We start from the raw sequence: 17,928 nt of genomic DNA, 5'->3' as shown, positions 1-17,928 counted from the left end.
TAAAGGGATTATCTATCTTTTTAAACAATAACGATTTTCAAGTAGACTGTTTCCTTTAACAGCCTTTGTTGATCTTTAAAAAAAAAAAACATCCAACATACATCTGGGGATTCACTGTCCCAGGCTTGGGGCTATAGACCCTGGTAGCCTTTCATCGATGCTACTACTGGCAACCCCAATGTTATAATCAATGAGGATGAAAGTGAACACTGAATAGAAAAGTAAACTAGGATGAAAGAGGATGATGGGATTGACATAGATTGGTTACATGTAATCTAGATGGCATAGAAAAAATAGAAATTTTTTTAAAAATTCACCACACAAATTCTGAATTGAATTCATTTAATTTCACACAATGAATAACATATGAATAGCATTATCTTTTTTTTTTCTTCTTTTTGAGTTAAGTGCTCTATGCTGGCTAACCTGATTCGGTAGCAAAAAAAACTGAGCTTATCTTTTAGAAAAAAAAATGTTTAAAAAACCCAACAAGCTAGAATCATGAAGGGGCATGGCATTACAACATGCTGGATGTATTCTAAGCATCAAAGAACAGTAATTTCATATCCATTTTTTTTAAATGTACAAAAATGCTTCATGAATAAAAACTGTTACAAAAAACATTTCAAACAATGTACAAGGTTTTTTTTTCTTGCCTCTATATTCAATAAAATACAAATACATTTTTTTGATCTAAAATAGGTTTACATACAATCAAATTAGAACATGCAAATACACTTTAAAAAAAGGATTTTAGAAACCACTTATGAATAAACTAAAAATTAGCCAGCTCGACTTGTAAAACAATCTTGTGCCCCATTCTTTTTTTTTTAATATATACATATATAACATTAAATGTGCATTACTTAAGAAATAGCTTAAAAAAACAAATCAACATGGGACTGAAATGCACTCCCATGTTGAGTAATTGGCAGCTCTCTCACATTTCTATATAACTTTATGTTTTCTTGTAGTGTAGATGTAAATCAGATATAACAATATTTTTGCTGGGGGGGGGGGTATATTAATGGATGATATGATGTGCTTTTGAGTTGGGTCAGTAAATACATCTCCCTAATAGACCACACTGTGTTATCAAGTAGTCATTGACAGGATGAAATAATTTTTTTGCAGCCAAGGGGAGATCTTAAATAATATATGGAAAAGCAAAATACCCATGGGGTGAATATGAATAATAAGTCACTGCAAAAATGTCCTGGACTGAATACTAATCGTTTTTATTTATTAAAATGTCAGAGTCTGTTATTGGCATACTAAGCAAGAAGGTTGTTGGCTTTAAGAAGATGACCACACAAATCTGCCATTGACTTGCTCAAACCTGTAAACACTTTTTGTTCATTCCTATTAAGCAAACATCTAAATGCAATAACACTGTTTAAACCTATTTTAAATTATTAACATGCTTATTTACAACTTTACTAATCATTGTCCTGGTCTAATTGGTTACCGGCATATATTCCAACCCAAGAAGCAAGCTGTTTGAAAATGCTTTAGGTAAAAACCCACCTCTGAGCAGCGCAGATATGGACTTGCAAAAGACACATTTATTAAAAGAATTTACAGTTATGGGGCTTTTCTAGTGCAAATATTACCCAAAATGGCAATGGGCACAAAAAGAGGGAAATTAAATGATGGATTATTTGAAGGCTTGGATGTTATTTAGAACCTGAGATTGGTATTTAAGAAGACATTCAAGTCAATTTTTAATTTGTTAATTTTTTTGTTTTTGAATAACGAACTGTTAGAATTGCGCTTAAAAGCCAGTGATTAGTGTATCTCTAGGAAACAGCTGTAGACAAACACTCACTTCCTGTTAGTTTTAAAAATCTTAAAAAACGTATAAATGTAATTAACTTGTAAGCATGAAAGAACTTTGTAGACTTACTTTGGATGCAGTTTGTTTCTATATTTTAGCCATAAATGTTTTCTCTTTTCTTTTTGTAATTTCAAGATGAATATAAACCAGGTTTTGTTTTGTTTTTTATGTTTTCAATTGTGGGAAACCAAGCTCCAAAATATATTTTATTCCATTTTCTTTAGAAAGATATAAATAAGTTCTAATTTGCATGCATACAAATACATACTAAAATACATTTCTAATTGATGAAAAGTACTAAAAATAGTGAAAAACCCATTTAGTTCCTAATTAATATGCTAAGTTTCGTGCACAGGACAATATTCTTAAAATATAAAATGTATGGCTTTGAAACTGCCCCAAAGAAAAAAGAGTCAATGTCTACAAAGAACAGATGTATATTGATTTAATTTAAGACATGACAGTATTGAGGAAAAAAAAATATTCCTGTACCGATGGAATTTAAAATGTATAAATTTACTTTTGAAATGCTTAACAGAAATTGTTAAATGGGGTATGATTTCTAAATGTAAATATTTATTGTTTTTAGTTTGTTTTACAAAATTTTAAATCTTTATTTTCAAATATCTGCATGACACTATTTTTGTTTTAAAGGGACAGTAAATACACATATTAATTATCTATAAATTGTTGAATTATGTGTAGTAAAAAAACCCCAAAAAAACTTTGCAATGTACTTTCATTATTTCTTTCCCTACATATTAACTCTAAAAAAATGTGGGGTAGTTTCTCACCTATTACTTCTAGAGAGGCTTGAATGCAGGATAACAAATTTTGACCTCACAATATTCTACAGTATTCTATAGTAATACTGCAATTCTATAGTAATTTGCTTCATTAGAGCCAGAGCTCTGATTGGCCACTACAAAGAAAATAAGAAACATACTCAAGATGTATTTCAAAGGATATGTCCCTAGACTGCACAACAATGCCCTTCTTTTCTAACAGAATTACAGTTCTAAATGGTGAGTCAGTCCCATTAATGAAAATTAGAACCACCACTTTGATTAAATTGAATATTGAAATGTCAATTCTAAAAACACGCTGATCAAAAGGTTTGTTTAAACGTTTGTAGCATTTCAAATTTCACTGCATAAAACTGGGTGGGTTTGGAACTCTAGGAATAAGTATGTTTTATCCCTAAACCAACACCATTTTAAATAAAGATATTTAGTAGTCAAAATTAAAATGCTCTTAAGCAAAAATGTATATTTGCACTGTCAATATCTTTTGTAAAATCCCATCTCTGTATATTCTTTGTTTTATAATAACCAGAACAAAAAACATTTAACTGTAGTAGTATTGCCTATATAAATATAAATGACATGTTCCAATATTATATCAATAATTATTTTGGAAAGCTTTAATTATTTGAAATAACATATAGGACTATATATTTTGCATTTACTGTCTTCTTCTGGGACCTGAAACCCAAAATTCAGACAAAACATACAATTTAAAACAACTTTCTAATTTCCTTCAATTATCAAATTTACTTAATTCTCATGATGTTCAGACACACTTTAGGCTGGCTGAGTATCATGGGAAATGTAGTTCTAAAACATTTTAAGCGCCCTGCTCTACTAGGAACTAGCTGAGCACATCAGCTAAGCCAATAACAAGAGGCAGATACATGCAGCCACCAATCAGCAGCTGGCTCCCAGTGTATGCTTTTCTACAAAGCATACCAAGAAAACTAAGCAAATTAGATAATAGAAGTAAATTGGAAAGTTGTTAAAAAATGTATTCTCTATCCGAATTGTGAAGGGAAATAAAATGGGGTTTCATGTCCCTTTAAGACACCACCACTGTTATTGCATATCAAACATACACATATAAAGGTAAGTCAAAAAGCCAGTTGCTAACATCTGGTTATAATTTAGTTAATACAAGATTATTATGTGATATCCTGGACTTACACTTGATGCGGGTAAATCACAAACTGCGTTGATATATAAAGGCGGATACAAATAAAATAGTATTTTATTCTATTAGTCAATGGGAAGATAAACGATAAAAAAAAACCTACTAATATGATCACACAATGAATTTCTGGGAAACATATCTGTACTGTTTTATTGCACCCTAATGCTGATAAAGTATACTTTTAATTTCTATTAATATTTAGTATTACTATTAAGAATACATATTAATATTGAATGTGGTTTTAACTGTTGATTGGGTTTTTAAGAATTTTTTTTAAGAGTTTAGAATTCTGTCCAAGAACAACCAATGACTGTTGAGAAAAAAAAAGAAGTTAAATTTGAACTGACCAATAAAAAAGACCATCACACAGTTTGCATTCATGCAGACTGATTTTTTTTTTTTTTAAAACATAGTTACATTATGTACAAGAAAATCACGTTATTAAGGCAACCACAAATTTGGATAATCTTCCATTGTGGCATAATACAAACTGCAGTGGTGCAACCCTTTAGTCATTTTTTTTGTCAGATAAGAACACTTGCTCCATATTTAACAAACAGTTGCCATTTAATACTAGGATGAGATATGATAAAACAACCCACTAAGACATTTGCTACATAGTTTTTGGTAACCGGTAGAAAGCGAATGCGTTTTTATTTGTTTGTTGGGGTTTTTTTTGTTTTTTTTTATATATTTTTCTAGATACATTTTTACGGATTCTCAGATATGTAGAACATAAAACAAATACAGATTAGCTGTATGAATATTAATGCATCAGTTTTTGTTATTACTGGCATCTTTTATACACTAATGAATGCCAATCATCCAATTGCTTAAGACTTAAAATGTGTATATATACACACACATATATATATATATACACACATATATATATATATATATATAGTATCCAAATATCAAAGTTGATAATTTTATCAATTTAGAATTTTCCACAATTCTATTACATAATCAAGATTTTTTTGTTGTTTATTTATATGTTTAACTGGGCTTTGCATTAACAAAAAAAAAGAACTATTATATATATGAACCTTTTAAAAGAACGGTTAATTCCATAAAGTCTTGCAATGCAAAATTCTGCATTTTCACACTCCACTGGGGGGAAAAAAAATAATGACGCTGCATATAGATAATGTTCTCATAAATAGTGAACACATTGTAGTTCTGTACTTTATGATATATTAAGCGGATGATTTCCTAGTGCCAAAAGTTTCATGTCAACCACATTGCAAAATAGCTACTTATTCTATTACAACGATAATTTGCAAGTCCGGTGCTGCAGCCATGTTTACATTTTACATCAGTTATCAGACCTGATATGTTTATTAACTTAAGTTATAATGTTCTTATGGAGTATTTTCTGAGTCCCCTCTCCTTGTTTTTCTGTGCCGTTTTGTCTTTATCTCCTCTTCGTCGCTGAGTTTAGTTTTCGTACTCCTTGCAGCACGAGAAGACTGAGATTCTCTTGCCATGTGTATTACGGATTCAATAGTATCCATGACAGCGTCCACACTGGCCTCCATCTCTACAACGTTAAAAACAGACTTCTGTCCTCGCTTGTTGGGAAGATCAACACATTTTTCCAAAACAGGCATTTGGTCTGTAGAGTCTTCATCAAATAGGACTGGCTGCTTTCTGGGACGACCTCTCTTCTTTTTCACAAAGTTATTGCCGGTTTTTGCTTGTCTCTGTAATCTCTTGGCCTTAAGAATTTTGTTCACATGATCCATGTTTTTTTTGGTGGATAAAATTTTATTGTAGTTGCACATTTTCCGTACTTCACACTGGATGGCTTCAATCTCACAGCGCTTAAATCTCTTCCGAAGTGAAGCATTTGCTGTTGAAAAAAAGTGAGAGTGAATTACTTTTATTGAACTCAAATGATATATATATATTAATTATTCCAAAAATTTTTAGCCTCACTAAATAGCTTTTATAAAAGTACTGATTCTCAAAAATTTAGATTTAGACACTGTGGATGGTCAATTCTATGAAATTATAACCACCCCCACAAATTTCACAGAAAAAGCAAGAAAAAATGCTGTGGTTCTAAACATGCTCTGTATTAAAGGGACACTGAACCCAATTTTTTTCTTTCATGATTCAGATAGAGCAGGCAATTTTAAGAAACTTTCAAATTTACTTCTATTATCATTTTTTCTTCATTCTCTTGGTATCTTTATTGGAAAAGCAAGAATGCAAGTTTAGAAGCCGGCCCATTTTTGGTTCACAACCTGGGTTGTTCTTGCTGATTTGTGGATAAATTCACCCACCAATAAACAAGTGCTGTCCAGGGTTTCTGAACCAAAAATTGTCTGGCTCCTTAGCATAGATGCCTTTTTTTTTCAAATAAAGATAGCAAGAGAAATAAGAAAAATTGATAATAGGAGTAAATTAGAAAGTTGCTTAAAATTGCATGCTCTATCTGAATCATGAAAGAAAAAATGTAGGGTTCAGTATCCGTTTAATACTGTTAACTGATAAAGTAAAACCTTAAAGGGATACTGAACCCAATTTTTTTTCTTTCATGATTCAGATAGAGCATGCGATTTTAAGCAACTTTCTATTTTACTCTGATTATAAATATTTCTTCTCTCTCTTGGTAAAACGTGTATTTCTATAACAGTGTTGGTTATGCAAAACTGGAGAATGGGTAATAAATGGATTATCTTTCTTTTCAAATAACAAAAATTCTGGTATTGACTGTCCCTTTAATTAAATAAACATAAACAAGAAATATACTTCAAATCACGTGCACTAGGTTTTTATACTCCCACATGTGCACACATACTTACTGGGTTATTGAGTATGTGTGGTTCCTGTGCAAAACATGTCTGATAAGTAGGGGTAGGCAAATGTTTTGCAACATTCGAAAAATGAAACTAATTTTAACACATTTGTTCGTTTCGAATGTTTGTACAACATTTGTTTAATGTAAATGTATTTCTAACGCTTTCTTTAAAATGTAAAATTAGATTAGAATTTTTCTAATAATTCGATTCAAATTATGCAATATTCGAATTTGAAAAATGTAAATCTACATATTTGAAATAGCATTTCTAATTCAATATTCAAATGATTCAATATTCAAAATAGAAACATTAAAATGTATATATTATCTCTATTATCTATCAATTTACTAAATTCCTTATCACATGAACTATTGAACTTGCTGACATGCTGACCATGCTGACATCATTCCCGGCCGCTTCTTCCAAGATACTAGCCAAGAAAAGTTGAAAGGTATGCCAATATACACTACATAAAATAAAAATATAAACTACTGTGCCTTTAAGTACATTGTTAAGTCAATTTAAAAAAAATTGTAAACATAAAAGTTTGATTTTGTTTCTTTACAATCCACCAAACAAACATTGTAACATGGAAGGTTCAGTATAAATGAATTTAAACCAATAGAAATTGACATATGAACTCACCCACATATTTAATGAATGAACTTCACAACAGAAATTGATATATGAAACTTGTGATGCAAGAAAATAAAATGGAGACATCTGTTCTAATGTAAATACGCTTAACAATCACCAGTTTCGCTTACACTTATTCTCATTAATTATAACAGAAAATGCATTTTCCATATGCACGCTAAAACCTCCTACGTTTCTTCATTACAAAAGATGAGAACTTTGTTATTTTGATACTAAAATTTTCTTTTAATTAGTTAAAACTCATTAAATACTATATTTGTTTGGCTTTGCCTTGGGGTATTCAAACAGTATTAAAGACTTTTTTTTTTGCTTAACAGCTGGGCTCGACTGAAGATTTGTTTTCAGTGAAGAAGTTTTCAAAAAGATCTTCATTAATTACAGGAAACCCATGGAGCAGCCTAATTTCCCATTAACAGTTCCTTTCAGATTGGAGCAAATTACCTCAACATCTGGACAGCAGATAAAAATGACACTTCAATTCTAGATTGCCTAAATGTGAAGCTAATGCTTTATTCATTTGATATTTTTCCTTCAAAAAATTATATATTTTTATAACCTAGCAATCTATGTTTTGGCATCTCTGGGAATAACATATAGGAGGATACACAGTGAAAAGTAGAGGGGTAATAATCATTGCCAAATAAAATAGAGAAAGAGAGAGAGGGTGACAGAGACAGATCGAGGAGAGGAAGAGAGAGAGAGAGAGAGAGAGAGAGAAGATGGAGAGAAAGACAGAGAGCGGGAGGGAAGGAATGAAGAAAAAGAGAGAGAGAGAGAGAGAGAGTTGAGGGGGAGAGAGAGAGAGAGAGAGAGAGAGAGAGGGAGAGATAAAGAGGAGAGTGAGAGAGGAAAGGGAGAGATAGAGAGGAGGGAGAGAGAGGAGGGAGAGCGAGAGAGAGAGAGAGAGAGAGAGAGAGAGAAGATAAAGAGGAGAGAGAGAGAGAGAGAGAGAGAGAGAGAGAGAGAGGAAAGGGAGAGATAGAGAGGAGGGAGAGAGAGGAAAGGGAGAGATAGAGAGGAGGGAGAGAGAGGAAAGGGAGAGATAGAGAGAGGAGGAGAGAGAGAAGAGAGAAAGAGTAATGATTATGAAGTAGGGGTCAGCCATTATGCAGGGGGGGCCACCGGAGATAAATAGATGTCATGAGTACCACTGTTATGAAATAAAAACTATTAAAAAAAAAAGACTTTACACATTTAAAATAATATTGTTACCTGAAATCTAGCACTCCCTTCCATCATCTCATCTTTTTTCTATTTTTTTATTTTTTTATAACTAGAGAACAAAGCAATGCTGCAAATAAGAGGCTGTATCACACAAGCCATAGGAAGCAATATACAAGGCAACTTCCAATATCCTAGCTGGCCCTTTGCCAAGTAGAATTCCATCTGAAGCACTATATGCACGTGTAGCACTATTTTAGTAGACTGACTGTATAGCATTGTACACAGGAAGTAGAATTCCTTTATTTCCTCCTAGGGCAAAGACCAAATTGGATCCTCACGATGAGCGAAGAGTACATTGCTCCCTATGGCTCAAGCCTCTGATTGGCTCCAAAAAGAACACTCAGAAGAACATTTAGATTTAACGTTAAAATAAAGGGACATTAAAGTAAAAATTAAACTTTTATGATCAGATAGAACATGCAGTTTTAAGAGACTTTCCAATTTACTCCATTGTCACTGGTTTTTTATATGCACAATTTCGAAGGTACCAACTGCATACTGAGCATGTGCACAAGTTCACAGTGTATACGTATACTAGCTGGCTATTGGCTGGATGGTTGTTCACATGGTACAGGGGGCCAGCAAATGGGAAACAATTTGTCATAAAATAATCTACTGCTTAGTTGAAATTCATACTAAGTGTTCTTAATTATGCACTTGTTATTTGTGTAATTCTCCTGTATACAATTGTCCTTTAAGCAAAACCTATACTTGCATTATGTCCCTTTTAATCTGGAAGGTTACATCACTGTAAATATATTACTGTACTTATTTTTATACAAACTGATTCTGCGGAAGAGAAGAAGTTTAGCAGAGGATTTGTAGCCAGGGCCAAAGCTTCGGCTGCTGGTTTTCTTTTGGTCAAGTTGTTGGGAGATGTGTTCTCATTTTTATTATGCAGAGCCATTTGGTCCGCTTTTAGATGAGCATTTGATATACCTGAAAAACAGTAATAAATGTGTGTGAATATATTACTTAGTTTTATACAAAATCTTTAGTTATGCATAATTAAATAACTTCGCAATATACTTTCATTCTTTTTTTTTGTCCCCTTTTTATTGAATTAAAGGGTCATGAAACCTATTTTTTTTATTTCAGGATTCAGATAAAAAATACAATTTTAAACATCTTCCGATTACTTTTATTATTTAATTTGGCCTTATTCTCTCAGTATCCTTTGTTGAAGGAGCAGCAATGCCCTAGATGAACACATTAGTCTGCCAATCACAGGAGACAAATGTGTGCAGGCACCAATCACCAACTAGCTCCATTAGTGTATCATATGTACAATATTAATTTATCAACAATGACTACCAAAAGAACAAAGTAAATTTCAAAATAGAAGATTCTTAAAATGGACATTGCTCAATCTGAATCATGCCAAGTTTAATTTGGACTTTCTATCCCTTCAAGCCCTGAATAGGAGGATTCTCTAATTCTCAGAACTTGAAATGCACCCTGCTGACTTCCCAAGGCCAACACTGATACATATCTCTTCTCTAACTGATAGCTGCAAACCAATTTAATTTATACTAACATTATGACCATGGCTAGCATTGTTGTCTGCAAGACTTAAGCCCGGGATTGGCTCCTTTAAATAAAGTAAATGGTGGTTGAGTCTGGCTACTGGAAAAACGAAAGGAGCAAAACGGATGTTAAAGGACACTGAACCCAACTTTTTTCTTTCATAATTCAGGATATAGCGATGACATTTTAAGCAACTTATAATTTACTCCTATTATAAATTTTTCTTTGTTCTCATTGCTATCTTTATTTTAAAAAGCAGAAATGTAAATCTTAGCAGCCAGGCCCATTTAAGATCAGCACCATGGATAGCGCTTGCTTATTGGAGGTTTACATTTACCCACCAATAAGCAAGCATAACCCAGGTTCTCAACCAAAAATGGTCAGGTTCCTATGCATCACATTCCTGCTTTTTAAATAAAGACAGGAGTAAAGTAGAAAGTTGCTTAAAAATTAAATGCTCTATCTGAATCATGAAAGAAAAATGTTTGGGTTTAGAGTCCCTTTAATTTGTTTTAAAAATATTTGGCTTATATGTTATTCTATAGCAACACCCTTTCTAATAAAACAAATAAAGTGTGTACATGAAAACCAATATCTACAGTTGTATGCAAAAGTTTAGGCACCCTTTACAATTTCCATGATTTTCATTTATAAATAATTGGGTGTTTGGATCAGAAATTTCATTTTGATCTATCAAATAATAAGGGACACGTAATATTTCAGTAGTGAAATGAGGTTTATTGGATTAACAGAAAATATGCATTATACATCCAAATGAAATTAGACAGGTACATAAATTTGGGCACCCAAACAGAAATATTACATACAATATTTAGTAGAGCCTCTCTTAGCAAAAATAACAGCCTCTAGACGCTTCCTATTGCCTGTACTAAGGGTGTCTGGATTCTGGATGAAGGTATTTGGACCATTGCTCCTTGCAAAACACTCCTCCAGTTTAGTTAGGTTTTATGGTTGCCGAGGTCATGGACAGCCCGCTTTCAAATCACCTGCAGATTTTCAAATGATATTCAGGTCTGGGGACTGGGATGGCCATTCCAGAACATGTACTTGGGTTCCTCTGTGTTTTGGGTCGTTGTCTTGATGAAATATCCAGCCCTGGTGTAACTGTGATTGATTCCTCAACAGTTATTCTCAAGTATCTGCTGATATTGAGTGGAAATCCATCCGAACTCAACTTTAACAAGATTCCCAGTACAGGCACTGGCTACACAGCCCCACAGCATGATGGAACATCCATCACATTTTACTGTGGCAATGTGTTGTCTTGGAACGCTGTGCCGCTGGTTATGGACCAAATAACTCAATCTTTCTTTCATCAGTCCACAGCACCTTCTTCCAAACGAAGCTGCTTGTCCAAATGTGAGTTTGGCATACCTCAAGCGACTCTTTTTTGTGGCGTGTGTGGCAGAAAAGGCTTCTTCCGCATCACTCTCCCATACAGCTTCCCTTGTGTAAAGAGACGCTGAATTGGTTGAACGATGCACAGTGGACACCATCTGCAGCAAGATGATGTTGTAGGTCTTTGGAGGTGGTGTGTCTGTGGACTGTTTTTGACCTTTCTCATTATCCTTTGCCTCTCCGATATTTTACTTGGCCTGCCACTTCTGGCTTTAACAAGAACTGTGCCTGTGGTCTTCCATTTTCCTCACTATGTTCCCTCACAGTGGACACTGACAGCTTCAATCTCTGCAATAGGCTTTTTGTAGCCTTCCCCTAAAGCATAATGTTGAACACTCTTTGTTTTCAGGTAATTTGAGAGTTGTTTTGAGGCCCCATATTGCTACTCTCAAATGGACAAGGGTGCCCAAAGGTATGCACCTGTCTAATTTCGTTTGGATGCATATTGCACATTTTCTGTTAATCCAATAAACCTAATTTCACTACTGGAAATGATTACTGTGTCCTTCAGTTATTTGATAGATCAAAACGAAATTGCTGATCCAAACACCCAATTATTTATAAATAAAAATCATGGAAATTGTCAAGGGTGCCTAAACTTTTGCATACAACGGTATATACAGAAACTTCAAAGGGACAGTCAAGTAAAATTACACTTTCATGATTTAGAGCACCACAGTTTTAAACAACTTCCCAATTCACCTTCCATTATCTAAATATGCAGTCTTTTTGTATTTTTGTATGCACACTTTCTGAGGGGGCACCAGGGGGAGCTCCTACGGAGCATGTGCAAGAGTTAACAGGATATACATCTTTGCATTGTGTGATTGGCTGATGGCGGTCACATGATGCATTAGGAAGAAAAATGTAACTGATATTTGTCAGGAAAAAAAAAATCTACTAAATTAAAATTCAAACTATGTGGTTTTGCATCGTCTCTTTATTATGCATTTATTGATCTTGTTATTCTTCTGTGTTTAGTTTTAACTCTCTGCATTTTACCTTTGTTGCATTTTAAAAACAACAAAAATTGTTTTTCTTCCCTTTGTGCTTAATCCCTTAGCGCCGTTAGAACAGCATGGAATGTCCTAAACCGATCTGGCATCCTGCAGCCTCCTGCACTTTCAGAATGGGAACTCGGACGGGGGGCGTGCCTAGCATCGTAGCCAGTTCCCCACAATCTTGATGCCACCCTTGAAATCACGTGACAGCATTGACAATTTTTATAGCAAGTGTTTTACATCAGAACTTTGTTCCGATGGTTGAACACTGGCCCCTGCATGAAGGGGGTTAAATGCTTCCAGGGTATTTACACATATACAGATATACACACAAGAAATATCTTCAGAAAGTCTTTGGTATGCACAGGACTATCCTTGCTCATCTCAGCCATGTTTTCCTAGACAGTTATGAGTTACACATGCTGCAGGGTGCTGTGCCTCTGGTTGGTCAACACTATCATGTTCCTCCTGGCCATCCCTGCACCATGGGTAACTCATAACGTGTCTAGGAATACATGGCCGAGATGGCACACCTTCCTGTAACATATGCACCATCTACTATAGAGTGAGTATAGAGCCAAAACAGAGAACTGCTCAGGCTTTGTTTGTATGAAGCAGGTGGCAGTGGTAACTGATTGGCTGTACCAAGTACCCGCCCACCCACAAAAAAAAAAGAAAAAAGTGCTCAGGAGGTTGCCATGACAGAAAGATAAACACACACCCAAAGAGGTGGCAAAGCTATACCTTGTACAATAATAATTAAACAACCAGGCCTCTTGCATATTTGGCATATGCCAATGATTTAATAGGCTAAGAATTTTATTATATAGAGGGCTAGATTTATTAAGCCCCTACGGCAGCAATTTCTCTCAAGAACTTTGCTTGCTGGATTTATCAAGCAGCGGTCACCAGACTGATCGAGTCCGACCGAGGAGATTGGAAAGCTCCTGCTGCGCGTTATTAGCTGTGCGTGGGGCAGGGGCAGGATTGCACGCGAGCGCAAAATTGCGCACTGTGTGCAATGTTAATTACCCTGCGGGTAATTTCACCCCGCCACAGGCAAGCTGAGGAATACAGGGGCGCAGTATACGCGCCCCTGTACGCCTCAGCATTGAAAAATCTAGGCCCATAATGGTTCCTTTAGGTACCATTTCATTTTAAACTGGGATTACACATATTGATTCCATCAGAAATCTATATTGATGGAATTCCTTGCATTGGTCTAGTTACGTGGTTACAAGATCTAGCTTCAAGGTTAAACTACTCCCTAATCAAGATTAGTGACAACCTAAATGCCATATTATTGACTATTGAAGATTGCTACAGGTCAATATGCTGCCATGCTGAAAAAGAGTAAACATCAATAATCTTTTTAAAGGAGTTGCTGCTCATTAATCAAACTGTTACAAATAATTAGGCTCAAAAAAAAAAAAAGGGGCAAACACAAATATTTAAAAATAGTAAAGATGTGCAGATGACCTAACTAAATTATCATTTCATTGTGGGTAAAGTGATAATAAAAAAAACCTACTTATTGAAACTGATATGCATTAAATTGTAATTTAACTGAGTTTTATATCTTGTTATTATTAAAGGTACAGTGTGCTGCAGGAAATATCTGGGAATGTGCCACTGTCAACGACAGTACATGAAAATGCATTGTACTCAGGCTAATGCAAAATGTGTTAAATGGACACTACAGCAAAATGTGTTTACTCTTAAAGGGATAGTCTAGTCAAATTAAACGTTCATGATTCAGATAGGAACATGCAATTTTAAGCAACTTTCTAATTGACATCCAATTACCAAGTTTTCTTCGTTATCTTGGCATCTTTTTTATTTGAAAAAGCAAGAATGTAAGCAAAGAGCCGGCCCATTTTTTGGTTCAGCACCTGGGTAGCGCTTATTGATTGGTGTCGAAATGTAGCCACCAATCAGCAAGGCAATACCCAGGTGCTGAAACAAAAGCTCCTAAGCTAACATTCAAATAAAGATACCAAGGGAACGAAGAAAATTGATAATAGGAGTAAATTAGAAAGTTGCTAAAAATTGCTGCTTCATCATGAAGAGTTTATTTAGATAATTCCTTTAATGTGTTCCAAATATTTGCTTACCAGCTATTTTATATAGTGGTTCACACTCATCTGGTATGGTTAAGTATTTTAAATTATAAGGTTTTTAAATATTTTTAAAGGGACAGTCTACTTGATTTTTTTTATTGTTTAAAAAGATAGATAACGCCTTCACTACCCATTCTTCAAAGCTTTGCCATAACCGACATTGTTTATATTAATTAAACCTCTAAGTTTGCCTGGTCTAAGGCCCCATGCAGGCCGCCCCTTATCTCAGTGCTTTTAGAAATTTGCAACAACAGCTAGACAGTGCTAGTTCAGGTGTACCATATAGATAATATTCTGCCCATGGAGAATGATAATGGATATGCAAGGAAACAGCACTGATTGGCTAAAATGCAAGATTGTAAAAGAAACTGAGATAAGGGGCAGTCTTTAAGGGCTTAGATACAGGTAATCATAGAGGTAAAAAGTATATTTACTATATAACAGTATTGATAAATGCAAAACTGGGGAATAAGTAACAAAGGGATTATCAATTATTTTTTTTAGGTAGACTGTCCATTTATGTAATCACTATTTCATGCTTGTGACACCTGTCTATATGCTGGTACACTGTGTGCAAGGACCATAACCTCCCTGTAAATGCTTTGAGAATCAGCAACTATGCTCATGATATCACCAAACGCAATTGGAGCGTGCATGATCAGAATATGTGCATCATCATATCAAAATCGGGATCTTGTACAATAAACCTTACCAAAAAAGCTGTGATAATATTTAATAGAAATATTTCTGCTAAAGCAAGTGTACGGGCAAAAAGGTTTCCTTATCGAAACGGAAGACATAGTGATGATAGCTTTTATTTTATTGTTAAAGGGGAAACCGTACTCAAAAATGTGCTGCCATCCAACAGCTTTAAATATATTGAAAAAAACTATCAAAAACAAAAGTTGCTAAAATTTATATAAAATAATATACCAACGTCAGATCTCCAATTTCCTCCCGGGCTGGTCTCAGGGACTGCCCAAACTATGTCTAAGACAAGCCTAGCTAGCAGTAGTGCAGGAAATTTACATAGTGTTTTCAATAAAGGATACCAAAAGAACAAAGTAAATAGAAGTGAAATTAAAGGTGTGTTAAAATTACATGGTTTCTATCTGAATAATACAACTTTAATTCTCACTTTCCTATCCCTTTAAAGGGATAGGGAAAGTCAAATTAAACTTGCATGATTCAGATAGAAAATGTCATTTTAAGACACTTTTAAATTAACTTCTATCTTCAATGCTTTGTTCTCTTAGTATCCCTTGTTGGAAAAAGAATATGCACATATCATACACTAGTGGGAGCTAGCTGCTGATTGGTGCTGCCACACATTTGTCTCTTGTGATTGGCTAACTAGATGTGTTCAGCTTCCTGCCAGTAGCGCAATGCTGTTCCTTCAGCATGGATAACAAGAGAAATGAAGGGAAATGTGATAATAGGAGTCAATTGAAAGTTGTTTAAAATTGCATGTGCTATCCAAATCATAAAAGAAAATTGTTTGGGTTACTAACCCTTTAAATTCACATATTTGTCATGCAAGAAAAATAAAATAGGTTTAGATGTTTCCTTTCATATGAGTAGTACGGTGTCTCTTTAATTTCTTTAAGCTGTATCTGTTGTGTTTAGAATGCCAACCATTATCAAATTAGGGAGCCCTGATGATTATGTGTTTCTCCTGCAGGCAATATTTAACAACCTACAGACTGGGGGAAAAAATCTGAAACATCATTACATAGATCTTCCCAATCTTTATCTAAAGCTGTTCTCTTTAGAAGAACTAACACTACGGTGATAGCTTTGAAATCTCTCAGGAATTAGATGCGCAGGAGTGATAGCGATGAACTCCCAGTTAATAAACCTAGAGTGCATATTCCTGCAGAATGATCAATTCCGAATGTCCGAAGGCATGTCTGATACACTGATTTACTCAATCCTGCTACCTAATACTAATAATGCTGATGTTCAGCCCCTAGATAACAATGCAAGTCTGCTTATTTAAAAAGGGAGATCATTGGCTATAAATCAAAAGTATTTCTCAGTACTAAAGCGATGCTCTGGAATTTGCAATTTCACTTTCTAAACAAAGTCTATTGCTTGTAAAAGTGATTACGGTTTTCAATTGAAAATTAAAATGGACATAAAAGTCAAAATTAAACTAATGGGTCAGTAGAGAGAGTGCAATTTTAAGATATTTTTAAATGTACTTCTATTACCAAATTTACTTAATTCTCTTGGTATTCTTTGTTGAAAAGCATACCTAGCTAGGCTCAGGAGCAGTGATATGCCCATCTAAAACACAAGCTGGATGATTGGCCGGCTACACACATATTAGATTTTTCATGGATCACCAAATATGGTTAAAGGGATAGGAAACTTAAAATTAAACTTGCATGATTTTGATATAGCAGGTCATTTTAAAGGCACGTTTAAATACACTTCTATTTTTAATGTGCTTTATTCTCTTGGAATCTCTTGTTGAAAAGAATACGCACATATCCTAACACTAGTGGGAGCTGCTGCCAATTGATGCATGCACACATTTGTCTTCTGTGATTGGCTAACTTGATGTGTTCATCTTGCTGCCAGTAGTGCAATGCTGTTCCTTCAGCAAAGGATAACAAGGAGAACAAAGCAAGTTCTTATGCAAAATGATATGCCCGGATAAGTTTGTGTTTTTTTTTTTATTATGTTTCCTTCTCCTGTTTACTAGCTGCTTGTCTGTCTGACATTACACAGCTGAGCTCCAAAAATACTTTATTTCCTGACTGGGCAATCTTCTATTCCTGAAAATGCAGTCACCTTTTACTGCAAATATGAAAAACATTTTTAAAATACCAGTAAACACAATAGAATTGCTTAATCAACCGATGCAAGATAACAAGACAATACAGTAGCATTGACTCTGAATTTCAAATGAGTAGTAGAGTCTTTTCTAACACATTTCAAAGTTTATTTCCACTCCCCCTGGACCATGTTGATAGCAATCAGCCAATCACAAATGCATATACGTATAGTCTGAGTTCTTGGCACATGCTCAGTAGGAAGCTGGCAACTCAAAAAAGGTGTAAATATAAAAGACTGTGCACATTTTTTTTAATGGAAGTGTAAATTGGAAAGTTTTTTTAAAATTGCATGCTGTATCTGAATCATGAAAATGTAATAAAACCCAAGTGTCCCTTTAAGTTAAATTGTGCGCTGCCCAGAAATAATAACAACGCACTATTTATTAGAAAGTCACAGGTCACACCAAATGTTTCCATGGCTAACTTATTTTTCTTCTCCTGAAATTACCTTATATAAACTAAGAGGGGAGCTAGAGTTCTTATTAAGTAGGCTTGAGCTTACTG

At 34.4% G+C, this 17,928-nt stretch overlaps 1 protein-coding gene across 3 annotated transcripts in view; it reads right to left on the bottom strand.

Moving 5' to 3' along the window:
• Nucleotides 1-325: 325 nt before the first annotated feature.
• The window catches only part of SETBP1 (SET binding protein 1), a 283,742-nt gene continuing 266,139 nt past the window's right edge, over nucleotides 326-17,928 (bottom strand). For all 3 annotated transcript variants that reach the window (XM_053701056.1, XM_053701055.1, XM_053701057.1), the window contains 2 exons: nucleotides 9,301-9,453; nucleotides 326-5,681 (listed from right to left, as the gene is read on the bottom strand). In XM_053701056.1, coding sequence (XP_053557031.1) covers nucleotides 5,188-5,681; nucleotides 9,301-9,453 — 647 coding nt within the window. In that variant the 3' untranslated portion in view covers nucleotides 326-5,187. The remainder of the gene's footprint in view (nucleotides 5,682-9,300; nucleotides 9,454-17,928) is intronic.

Source organism: Bombina bombina, chromosome 2 (genome assembly GCF_027579735.1).
Source record: "Bombina bombina isolate aBomBom1 chromosome 2, aBomBom1.pri, whole genome shotgun sequence".
NCBI classification, from domain to species: Eukaryota; Metazoa; Chordata; class Amphibia; order Anura; family Bombinatoridae; genus Bombina; species Bombina bombina.
This window is presented reverse-complemented; position numbering and strand designations above follow the sequence as displayed.